Genomic DNA, 12505 nt, shown 5'->3' with positions numbered 1-12505 from the left:
CGGGATGGAAAATGACTCTACTCCACCTGATGGTAAGTGGTAGTAGAGTCCAAACGCGATGACGGCCAGTACAGTCGGGACGAATGATATTAAACTTGCCTTATATATCCAATGTCCCTTGTCACCCAAAGTTATGTCCCTTGTGCCTGTAGGTACACTGGTTCAATCAGCCTTCAAACCGGTACACAACAATTCAAAGTGTTTGGCGGTATCTGTATCTGATGAGTGGGTGGTACCTACCCTGACGAACTTGCACAAAACCGCTGAGACAACAATCGTATTTATAAACGGACGTCCTTTTTTAAAATGTTTAATATTTCTGTCTGTTTCGAGAGTCTATAAAAAAGTAATCGTGTAGTCTCAGAATTAAAGTTAGGAAGATTGGGCTATTGTAGTAGAACTTCCTAAGCTCTACTACAATAGCCCACCGTAAACTAGTAACGCTAATAATTAAGGGTTCGTGTGATCGAAAGGGTTGTCTTAGAATATAATTGCTAGCGCTGACGATGTTTTCGGTAAAACTGCGAACTCACCATCAGGGCTCCGCGGGGTGCGGCGGGGAGGCTCCGCTACTGTCCTCGGACTGCGCTCCGTCACCCATATCTGTCCCCATCTATGCACATACGTACAATTAATATTAAACTTTTATTATAATATACCTTACTGAATAAGACAACTATAATAATCATTGAACATTTCAATACATAAACTAAGCAAAATGATAATGTCCTGCTCGATTACGTCCTTGGAGGCCAATCTTAAGGGAGATTGGAAAAGACATATTATAGTGCACAAGTGTGTACGCAAACATAGATGCACTCGCTTTTCCCTCACTCTCATAATTCGATGGGACAGTGACCCGAGACGTAAGAGTTCAGGACCTTTTACGTTCTTTCCGTGGCACGGGAATGAACACAATTTTCTTGTAATTTAAATGAGCCTAGGACTTGCGGATATCCCGACATACTATATACCGATATACCGATGGGGCAGTATTAAACAAAACCATGGAACTGTACCTTGAGCACGTCGTGCAGCGAGCTCATGCTGCCGAGGCTGAGCGGCGTCAGGCAGCGCTCCAGCGCCGAGCCGCTGCCGCACGAGCCACCGCCCAGCGACCTGCGCGCCGGGTCCATCGGTATTAATTGGTGTATAATGGTGTGTATACTACACGGTAACGATAGATGGCGTTGATTGGATTTGTCACATTGATGAATCGCGCTTTTTAAATTCGCGACTGAGACTATATATAATGTGAAAGTCATTAACCTAAAATGATCAAACAAATTTTAGTTGTGTGAACAAAGAACCTCCTAGTTTCATTTGGCGTTTGATCCCCCAATATTATTCCGGCGTAAACAGTTAGCAATATATAATCGAATGAGAGAATGCTTACATCTCGTGCTTTTCGGTGAAAGAAAACATCGTGAGGAAACCTACATGTGTCTAATTTCATCGAAATTCTGCCACATGTGTATTCCACCGACCAGCATTGGAGCAGCGTGGTGGAAAAAGCTCCAAACCAAAAAAGGAGAGGAGGCCTTAGCCCAGCAGTGGGATATTTACAGGCTGCTACTATGCACTGTTTAAGTGTATTAAATTATATTATTATTTTGAAATAATTAGTAATCAACGTGGCTAATCCTAGTAGTAAATAGGAGTGCAGTACGCACCGCTCCATGCGGTGCGGCGGCGAGGGCGGCGCCTCCTGCGGCGCGTCCCGCGAGCGCGCGCGCCACGAGCCTGCGGACACGCGACACTCGTACACTTTGCTGTCGTGCTCGGCAAGTGAGATGATACTTTAAACAAAATACTTAAGGAAATTTCGAAATAAAAATCCATACCGTTGTAAGATCCGGTGGGATGTGATATCGTCAGCGGCGACGTCCGCTTGCTGCTGTCTCGACTGCCGTACATCTGCGAATATGTGAATCGAAATATTGAAGAACAGATTGAAGACAGAGGATTTCCTAACATTATTCGAACTCAAATTTTGAAAACAATGTAGTCGTGTTTCTTTTCGGCAGAACATGGTCCCTACTCCATTTAAACCCGTCGATGCTGTAAAAAATATTATGGGAACTTTTATTAGGAGCATCAATCACACACTTAAAACCTCCCCCATGTGATAAGAGACGAACTAGTAAACCGAAAATTTCAATCCCAAAAAGAGGTTGACATCAGGAAGATAGTCGGTCCGAAGCTTGCCTTGGTCAAATCCAATGAGAGTATACGAATGGTTATAATAATACTTTCGCCATTTATTACTAAACAATAATATAACTAAAAGTTGTTTAAGCTTTGTTACCTGATGGTGGTCGTGGTGGTCGCGGTCGGCGGTCTCCAGCGTGGTGGGCAGGTCGAGCAGGCGCTGCGAGCGGATGCCGTCGCCCGGCCCCATGTGCGACACGTGCGCGAAGTTCGACGGCGCAGAGATCAGCCGCGAGCGTCGCTCCGACCTGCGGGGATAATATGACAACTGTCTCACTTTACTTTGAAAACTAAAAATATCAATTCTGAAACGAATTTCAGATTTAATACACTTCAATACAATTTCATTATTAATCTCGATAAATATTAGTTTTTAATAAGGTTCTATGATCGTCATATATAAAATAAATTTAGACTAAAAACGAAGTTAAAAATTTGCGTTTACAAGTTAGCTTTTAACGCAGAAGAATTCTTCACTTAATTACAATAATTAAATAGGAACGTGACATAATGTTAAATAAATAATGTCAATGAACTCACAATCTGTTATGGGCCTCTATCGCTTGGTGCGACTGTTCCCGCACCGAGAACCGACGCTTGTTCGTTCCGTACGACGTCAACTCCAGATTTAGGGGACCAGCTATGTATATAAAAAAAAAATCAAAAAGACCTTTTCAAATACTTTCGAATAGTCAATCGTTACCACTGATTGAAATAAATTGCTTCTTTTTATAAATGACATGAATTGACAATACCAGTCAATTTTTTCACGAGATCCAGTTATAATTCAAACAATGCATCTTCAAGAGTCGAGATGGTCTAGTGGTTAAAACGAAAACGGTTGAAACCCGGGCAAGCACCACTAAATTTTCATGTGTTTAATTAGTGTTTATAATTCATCTCGTGCTTGGCGGTGAAGGAAAACATCGTAAGGAAACCTGCATGTGTCTAATTTCATTGAAACTATGCCACACGTGTATTCTACCAACCCGCATTAGAGCAGCGTGGTGGAATAAGCTCCAAACCTTCTCCCCAAAAGGGAGAGGAGGCCTTAGCTCAGCAGTGGGACATTAACAGGCTGTTACTGTACAATGCATCTTTGCCAGATGTATATTTTTATACCGAATAAAACACCATTTAATAATGGGACGAGTAGAAGCACGCGGAGTGACTCACGCGCGAGCAGCGGGCGCAGGTACACGAGGTAGGGCGCGGCGTCGGCCGAGAAGGGGAACGAGCCCGCGCCGGCGCCGCCCACCAGCACGATCCAGCCCGCCTCGTCCAGCGGCCGCGCGTTGGCTGCCGGCGACACAAGCGTTACTAGTACAGACCTGCTTCGGGCGACTACTGAGATGGTCTTGACAGAGAAACCGAATAATTTTTACTTTTTTGACCAGACTGAAGAACATCAGTCTTATTGACTAACCACTAGAGATAGTTATGAACTGTTATCACTACATACTATAAATTAATGTACCCGTCGCATCGTCTGGCTGTCTGCTATCAAACATATTTATAAGTTTTCACTATTGAATTCCCAATTGGAAAAAGATTGTGATAATGGATGAACATCTTAGATGTGTTTTTTTTTAATAATTAAAAATTTGAGGGACTGAAACCTATATCATTCACGTCAAGTCGTTGATGTAAATCAATAAAAATTGGGAAATAATCCGACTCACGTAAATTAATAGTCTGCACCCACTCCCCGGACTCGATCTCGTAGATGTCGATGTGTGATGTCGTGAATATTAGTAGATGCGTGTCGTTGATGGCTGAAATGTAATACTTTTACTGGACGTAGGAATTACATCTTGTCATATAGATACAATCATATAAGTATTATATACGACAGGATGATTAGTCAACTTTGATTATCAATGAAATACAGGTCATATATATTTTAAACATAAGAGTGTTTAGGTGGTGGTTGCGGGCGGCGGAGACTCACCGTGGTAGACGGGGTGCGCCGTGTACATGAGCTCGGTGTCGCGCGCGCGCAGGCCGGCGCGGTCCACGTAGAGCGCCAGCGCGCTGAACACGAGCAGCCAGTCGGCGCCGGCGGGCCGCGCCACCAGCGGCCGCGCCCCCGAGTGCGCCAGGAACACGCCCACCTGGTTGTCGGGGTGCACGAGCGCGGCGGGCGGCGGCGCGGGGTGCTCGTGCGCGCGCAGCACGTGCGCCACCAGCCCGCCGCGGTAGCCCAGCAGCAGGCGGCCGCGCAGCAGCTGCACGCTCAGCACGGGCGCCGTGGGCCGCAGCTCGGCCACGCGCTGCCGCCGCGCCGCCGTGCGCGTGATCTCGTACACCAGCACGGCCCACGAGTTCTGCGGGCGCCGACCGTCGGGTGGGGTGAAATATCTTTTTTAGGGCAGTGGAAATCTTTAAAAAGGTACCAGGACTCCCGGAGGGAAGGGACGCACGGGATTCTTATCCACTAAAACTACTCCGACCACCTTCGGGACGGGTAGGAGAGGCTGCGGAGTCGATGAAAATAGTATCCGCACTGACCTGGCGTTTGCACACAACGGCGAATCCATACGACGACGAGTTGAGCTCGCCGACGGCGACGTCCACGGCCCCCTTCGCCTCGGCCAGCTTCACGCTCTCCGCCTCGGGACACTCCAGGGCCCTGATGGGCACGAGGCGCACGTTCCGGCCGCGACCGGCGATGACCACTGTCGCAAGCACAAAGATGTAAAGGGGCGCTCGGGCGGCCGGCGCGGCGCACGCGGGCACGTACCGAGCAGCTGCTCGTGCGGCACGTAGCGCAGGCGGTGCACGGGCGCGTGCGCGCGGCGCGGCACGAGCTCGGCGCGCTCCAGGTCGAGCAGCGCGAGGCCGAAGTCCCCGCCCACGCACACGCGCGCGCCCTCCAGCACGCACGCGCACGTGGCGCCGCGCACGGCCGCCGCGCCCGCGCCCGCGCCGCTCGCCTCCGCCACGCACGCCGCGCTGTACACCTGCGCACCCGCCGCCGTTACTCTACTGTCCTGGCGCTGGACCGTCGTCGGCGACGCAGCCGAGTGACTAAGCTGGTAGCTTAATCGTGACGGATGAAAAATGGAATAAAAACGACCATCAGACACATACACAGCGGTACTCACATATTTGTCAGGTAAATTGTTCCTCTTCAATATCCTGTGTAACTCGCTGAGCGCGACCACCCATTTCGTCTTCTCGGATTCTGACTCCGCTAACATCAGCGTGTGGAACCTCTTCCCGCCTTCGAGTTGTGACGTCGATATCTGTAACCAAATCATATAATCGTTTAAAATTAATATAAACGAGACGATTTTGAAACTAAAATCATATAAACAACTTGGACCACGATCAATATAATATCATAGATCGACATGTAATCTATGGTAATCATTATGGGTTTGTGAAAATAGTTTCGAATGCGGGCGAAATTGTAATATGTAGTTAAGTATAATAAAGATATATTAATCAAAAACCCGTCTGGCCTGCACAAAGCCTGCACTTAACAGATAATTAATTGGATCCATCATATTTATATGATTTATTAATGTCTAATAGTAATGTGTGCAAAATAATTATTCTAAGGAGTTCTTATACTAAATGCATTATACATGTCAGAAGCTGTACACTGACATTGTACATTTAAAAATAATAGTGTCAAATTTAATTTTCAATAAAGCGTGTCTTTTCATCAAGTAAAGTGTGGTTTAATTTAACAAAACGCGTAATAGTATTTAACAATTACTCTAAATAAATAAGTTATATTAACGATTTATTAGAAGCGCATAGTCAAGTTTATTTTTATTGTACACTGGATACAAATAAATAAAACCACTCACCCTAAATATGCACGGTATGTCACGCTTGCTCGCATGTATGACGTCAGAGTCCTTCACTGACGTCACACTGAACTCCGGGTCCCGCATGTCCAACACTTGACTCACACACACCGATGGTAACGCGTTTCTGAATTTTTTTTATTTATATGTCAATGATATTTAATTAATGTCAACCGAAATTGCAGATTGATGGTTTTTTTTTAATATAATTTAGACGGGCGAGCAAATTGTTCACTTGTCAAGAATTATTAAGTCCTTATATCGCCAATGCTTAATCTTAGAAACTAAGATGTTATGTCCCTTGTGCATGTAGTTACACGGAACACGACAGTACTTAGTTTTTTTTTTTTTTTTTTATAGAATAGGAAGGCGGACGAGCATATGGGCCACCTGATGGTAAGTGGTCACCAACGCTCTTAGACATTAGCATTGTAAGAAATGTCAACCATCGCTTACATATCCAATGCGCCACCAACCTTGAGAACTAAGATTTTATGTCCCTTGTGCCTGTAATTACACTGGCTCACTCACCCTTCAAACCGGAACACAACAATATCAAGTATTGCTGTTTTGCGGTAGAATATCTGATGAGTGGGTGGTACCTACCCAGACGAGCTTGCACAAAGCCCTACCACCAGTAAAATTGCTATTTAGAGGTAGAACATCTGATGAGTGGGTGGTACCTACCCAGACGGGCTTGCACAAACACCTACCAACATGTACAATTTACTTTTACTAATTTTTGTCAATTATATTTTTTTCTCATACATTAAAAAAATTAATATTCGAAACAACAAACATATAAAAAAACAAAGAAAATTTGACTTCATTTAATTTATAAAATATAATATAAAAAGTTAAATTTAACTAAAATTTTACCTATCTTGAGATATATCGTATAGGAACAATTTGAAGTCGCAAACCACGACGAACTGACGCATCCATCCTTTCTTGACGCCACCTGGCTTCGGAACCTATTATAAAAAAAAAAAACTGTTACAAATGAAAATGTATTTATCCATAATAAAGCATATAACATATTTTAGTAAAGATACTGTAGATGTTTAGGTTTATCTATATAAAATAATTCATATGTGAGGGGTGATAAATGTATGTACGTGTGTTAGGTTTGATCAATTTCACTCAAAACTTAACTGGTGGTAGGGCTTTGTGCAGCTCGTCTGGGTAGGTACCACCCACTCATCAGATATTCTAACGCAAAACAGCAATACTTGATATTGTTGTGTTCCGGTTTGAAGGGTGAGTGAGCCAGTGTAATTACAGGCACAAGGGACATAAAATCTTAGTTCCCAAGGTTGGTGGCGCATTGGCTCTAAGCGATGGTTAACATTTCTTACAATACCAATGTCTAAGGGCGTTTGGTGACCACTTACCATCAGGTGGCCCATATGCTCGTCCACCTACCTATTCCTATTCTATAAAAAAAACTGATAGTCAAACGTAACATGTCAAAAAAAAAAAATAATAACTAATTTAAAGTTTGAATTAGTTAATGATATGTATCTTGTAGTATCGCGTGTTCTCGCGCGTACAACAGGATAATGATTAGTCATCTCAACACTTCGCATCGAACCAAGATATGAAGCGGCTGCCATTGTTCCTAAGAAAGAAATGTGCCAATAGATGGCGCTGACAGTAAAAACAATCGTAATTTTTACTGGTAGTGTAATTGTCAAATTTTTAAATCATGATGAAAATGATCGTACAATCCACGTACGACAGTAGTGTACTATCGTAGATCGTACGTAGTTATGAAATGATCTTACTCGTCGGTAGCGAGCCGTGGCGCCGTGGCGCCGTGTACCTTGACGTATCCCTCGTAGGCGGTGCCCTGTCCGCGCGCGGGGTCGATGCCGAGCGGGCGGCGCGAGCGCTCGGGCGGCAGCGGGCAGCGCGGCGCCACGCGGCCGCAGCAGCGCGTGTGCACGGCCAGCCCGCACGTCTCGCACACCACGCCCTGCCGCGTCAGCCCGATCTGCGGGGCGGGCGGCTGTACACTGAGGCGCAATGGACCAGTCGTCTCGACTCTCCGACGTCAACAATTTTCAATACGAGAACATATATTAAAACAACATTCATATAAATTATAGACGTAATACGCCAAAGACACAGACGACACGTCTGTGAAGATACAAATACAAGAGGAAAAAAAATCTAAGTAACCGAACTATTAATAGAAACCTATCTGCCACAAGCCGATCACGCACCATTAACGACGTACAGTGGTTGCACTTTGTGGGGCTACTGAAAGTCCTCACTAGGAACTGGTGAACCTTCTGCTTCCCCGGCACCGACGGTCCGAGCGTCGGATCTTGTAATGAGTACTGTAAAAAATCACATTTAATACAATGCAATAAATTATTATCAATTTCATTTTACCTCGTAAAAATATTTTTAAATTACATATAGTTTAAACTCAGGATTACTTAAATCGACATTTGGTAATATGTACTCATATCATATTTTAATGAAAGAAATATACAATTTGACGATTCAAGATGCAGATTTGTACCTTCCATGTGTATCCACGGTAGAACACCGAAGCTCAAACAAAAAGAAAAGGTAGGCCTCCTTAGCTACGATGATATAATATAATACTTACAGTGGACATCTCGCTGGGCGAGCTCTTGCAGGAGATGGGAGACGCGGCGCGCTGTTCCATCTCGTCCTGCGACTCGGCGGAGCCGCTCATAACCGTCGACTGCTGGGATCCGTACATCAACTGCCATTAGCGAATATATATGTATATATTAATTAATTTGTATTAAATAAATAAATTATAGATTAACAGGACGTAGTATTTATATAAAGTAAATAAAAAACTTATCTAAAATCATAGTGAAATAATAAAAAACGCACAGACTGTTAAATTGTTAATAATGAATATGTTACAATTTAATGATTTTGTTATTATTAGTGATAGGAAATAATTAGTATGAAAACAACAAATTTGATGTAAATATACTTTTTTAAACGAACTCATTTAAATAACAACATCAAATAAATAACATAAATATTAGGTTACTTTTTTTTATTGAATAGGAAGGCGGACGAGCATATGGGCCACCTGATGGTAAGCGGTCACCGACGCCCATAAACATTGGCATGTAAGAAATGTTAACCATCGCTTACATCACCAAAGCGCCACCAATCTTTTAATTAGAAATAATTACTCGAATCCACAACATAAAACGAAATATGGTCACATTAAATTAATATTAAATGGTAACACTCAAAAATACACTGGCACAGATAAAGCGGATAATCAACAACATTGAAAAAAAAAAAAACAGATAAAATAATAAAATGTATACCTTTGCATTGCAATAATACTGGGCATTTCTGTAACGGTATTGCGGCGACATCTGTACGTGAATAAGCGATAAATAATGTAACGGAAATTAGCAAAACAAAACATAATACTATTTATTAGAAACAAAAAACAAAAGCTCGATGTCAAAGTGAAATAGATCGGGTATTTGACTGAACTATCTCAAAAATAAGTTCTATTTTTGAAATTTAATACCGTAACCGTAACAGCCTGTGAATGTTCCACTGCTGGGCTAAAGGCCTCCTCACCTCTTTTTGAGGAGAAGGTTTGGACCTTATTCCACCACGCTGCTCCAATGCGGGTTGGTAGAATTCACATGTGGCAGAATTTCAGTGAAATTAGACACATGCAGGTTTCCTCACGATGTTTTCCTTCACCGTAAAGCACGAGATGAATTAAAATCACAAATTAAATGCACATGAAAATTCAGTGGTGCTTGCCCGGGTTTGAACCCACGATCATCGGTTAAGCTTCACGCGTTCTTACCACAGGGCCATCTCGGCTATATAAATTTAATAAAATATATCTAAATCCGATTACATATAAAAAGCGTATATCTAACGCTGAGATTGATATCATAAAAAAAAAACGAATCACAATTTTCAATGATAAGTTCAGTCGAATATCACTATTCCAAACGAAGGAGTAAAGATAAACAAACCTCTGGTTTACATATTCCATGATTCTCGCTAATAGCTCTGCTGTATTATGAAGTTTTCGACTTACGTCCATTTTAATTTAACTTCCAAAGTTCCGATAGCAATACCGCCCGATATCAAGGACGCCATTTTGTCGCGATACCATAACTCACTATGGTATCTAGATTATTCAAGATATCGACCAGTGATATAGATTCAAATAAATTTCAAAGTTGCTCATTTGTCTTTACTGCTTGTGGTTGGAATTCTATACGATTGCAAATCGTAATGAACATTAAACAAAAAAATTATAAGTTATTCGTAATGTGCCAATAACCAAAATGTTAGTAACGCTTGCAATGCCTCGATTAAAATTACATTAAAATCCAAATAATTTAGTTACATTGTGTAAGCACTGTGATAATGATAACTGAATGGTGAAACTTACTTAACTTCACAGTCTATCCTTAATGAAAAAAAAAACAAAAGACAAAAATAAGTTCAAAGAAAAACATACCTTTTGCTCGTTGTTCATAGATGCTACATTATCGTAATGCCTCTCCGTCGGCGCTTCCTTCAAAAATTGCTCCAAGTAGCTCATCTGTGACGGCGGACGATCGAGGACTGAAAATAGAATATCAATTAGGAAGAGAAAAAAAAACAAAAGAAAAAAAAAAACAAAATTAAATAAAACTAGAGGATAAGAAAAAAAACACATAAACCAATCCCAACCGAAACCACGATCACAAAACGTTACTAAAAACTATTTTATGATATTAATATTTAAATAGCGATAAAAATATGTATAGTCGGGTGTTTTACGTCGTTTTATAAATTATATATACAACATCATAATAGTTTAAACATATCATTTCACCCAACTTTACGTACATTTTAGTGAACAAAATAGGGACTAAGACATGCACAGGACGGCTGTACAAACTAAACCCTTAGCCCACACTCCACACTCACACAAAAAAACAACATTTATGCCCCTATAAATAAAGGTTAATTAATCACTTAAACAAAATAATTTAAAAAAAGAATATGTTCTTAAATTATTGTAAACTCTAACCGCCTTACAAACATCGTTTAACGACTGTTTAGTTAAACAGTAATCTTTCTCTTTCCGTCACGATTGATTTGACATTCGAAAGAAGAAGACAACCTTGTTTAACCAATCACCCGATAAAAAACATTTACACGTAAAGCAGTCTAGATATATGAATCATAGTTGTGTGTGTGTGTGGGAATGTCGCGGAACACGTCTGAGAATGTTTACAAAACTAGGGTTTACAATAAAAAAACAGATTAGTACCTAAGTGCGTATACAAACAAGTGTTAAAGAAAACCAGGTCGCTTAGCGCGTTATATGCTGGGTATGAACGGACGTATCGTATTAATTTATTATTTTAATATATTTTATAATTAAATCGTTCGATCTATGATTTCAATGATAAATATAAATTTTGAAAAAAAAAAAAAACAAAAGAAAACAATTGTTTTTATTCTTAGGGTTCCGTATCTTAAATAATACCCTTCTAGAATATAACCTTTTAATACCCTTCTAGAATATAACCTTTTATTGTGTACGTAACACTGTTATTTCTGTTAGTTTGTCATCTGACATTTTTTTTTCATAAAAACCGTTTGAGCTATAAATTGTAATCAGCAAATGTGGTATTATTAAATAAATGGAGTATGAACATTTCTGTTTAATGAAGAGCAGCAGGTGAAGATTTGATATTTTGACTGCTCTAGGACTATGGAAGATTAACCCCCCCCCCCATACTCAGAAACTTAAATTAATAAGTTTTATCGAGTAATCATAGCAAAAAAAAAAGAGTTAATTTGTAAGATTACATATACAAAGTAAATTTTCATTTCGATGTTTAACACCATAAAAAGTGCTTAAAATCTTTCCTTATACAATTAGATATTCTTTATTCAAATACGAAACCCTATAATTAATTAATTAAATCGTTTTAATTATTTTTTTATATATATATAACTCGACTGTATTCTCTGTCACATCCATGCCACTGCAAGAAGCTCAAGCAAAAGCGAAGCGATTTACAATGAAAGTAAGACAACGTTTCGATATTATTGAATTTTGCCGAATCGATGACATCACTGTTTCGGAGTCGAATCTTACATTTGAAAACTTTTTTTTTTATTCATATTCGATTAACATGACTAAGATACATATGTAAACAGCATTCGAAAACAATTTTATATAATCGTGGAAAAAATATATTTAATAATCTAGCTTACATTTAATAATTTTAAATATATATATATATTAATGACCCACAAAACAGTGATAGCGCTTTAAAATTTTTATATATATGTATATATGATTTCCTTGACACTTGCTCGTACTTACAATGAAACGAATAAAAAACTAGTTATTAACTAAAAACGCAGCACAAAGACAGGAAATCCAATGAAACCTTTTGATTGTGAGCAATATCTGTTGGTGA

The 12505-nt window shown here is 40.6% G+C and overlaps 1 protein-coding gene across 1 annotated transcript in view; it reads right to left on the bottom strand.

The window, feature by feature from the left end:
* Positions 1 to 12505, bottom strand: part of LOC126778414 (serine/threonine-protein kinase MRCK beta) — a 52087-nt gene that overhangs the window by 5416 nt on the left and 34166 nt on the right. The window contains exons 28-46 of the mRNA XM_050501914.1: positions 10540 to 10646; positions 9368 to 9418; positions 8656 to 8775; positions 8261 to 8377; positions 7858 to 8028; positions 6912 to 7006; positions 6033 to 6159; positions 5319 to 5459; positions 4955 to 5174; positions 4723 to 4889; positions 4163 to 4538; positions 3894 to 3986; positions 3388 to 3510; positions 2752 to 2851; positions 2309 to 2459; positions 1845 to 1917; positions 1674 to 1743; positions 1020 to 1119; positions 534 to 613 (exon numbers count right to left, since the gene is read on the bottom strand). Coding sequence (XP_050357871.1) covers positions 536 to 613; positions 1020 to 1119; positions 1674 to 1743; positions 1845 to 1917; positions 2309 to 2459; positions 2752 to 2851; positions 3388 to 3510; positions 3894 to 3986; positions 4163 to 4538; positions 4723 to 4889; positions 4955 to 5174; positions 5319 to 5459; positions 6033 to 6159; positions 6912 to 7006; positions 7858 to 8028; positions 8261 to 8377; positions 8656 to 8775; positions 9368 to 9418; positions 10540 to 10646 — 2480 coding nt within the window. The 3' untranslated portion in view covers positions 534 to 535. The remainder of the gene's footprint in view (positions 1 to 533; positions 614 to 1019; positions 1120 to 1673; positions 1744 to 1844; positions 1918 to 2308; positions 2460 to 2751; positions 2852 to 3387; positions 3511 to 3893; positions 3987 to 4162; positions 4539 to 4722; positions 4890 to 4954; positions 5175 to 5318; positions 5460 to 6032; positions 6160 to 6911; positions 7007 to 7857; positions 8029 to 8260; positions 8378 to 8655; positions 8776 to 9367; positions 9419 to 10539; positions 10647 to 12505) is intronic.

The sequence above is a fragment of the Nymphalis io genome, chromosome 26 (genome assembly GCF_905147045.1).
Source record: "Nymphalis io chromosome 26, ilAglIoxx1.1, whole genome shotgun sequence".
NCBI classification, from domain to species: Eukaryota; Metazoa; Arthropoda; class Insecta; order Lepidoptera; family Nymphalidae; genus Nymphalis; species Nymphalis io.
The sequence above is the reverse complement of the archived record's forward strand: the minus strand, read 5'-3'. Positions and strand labels throughout refer to the sequence as shown.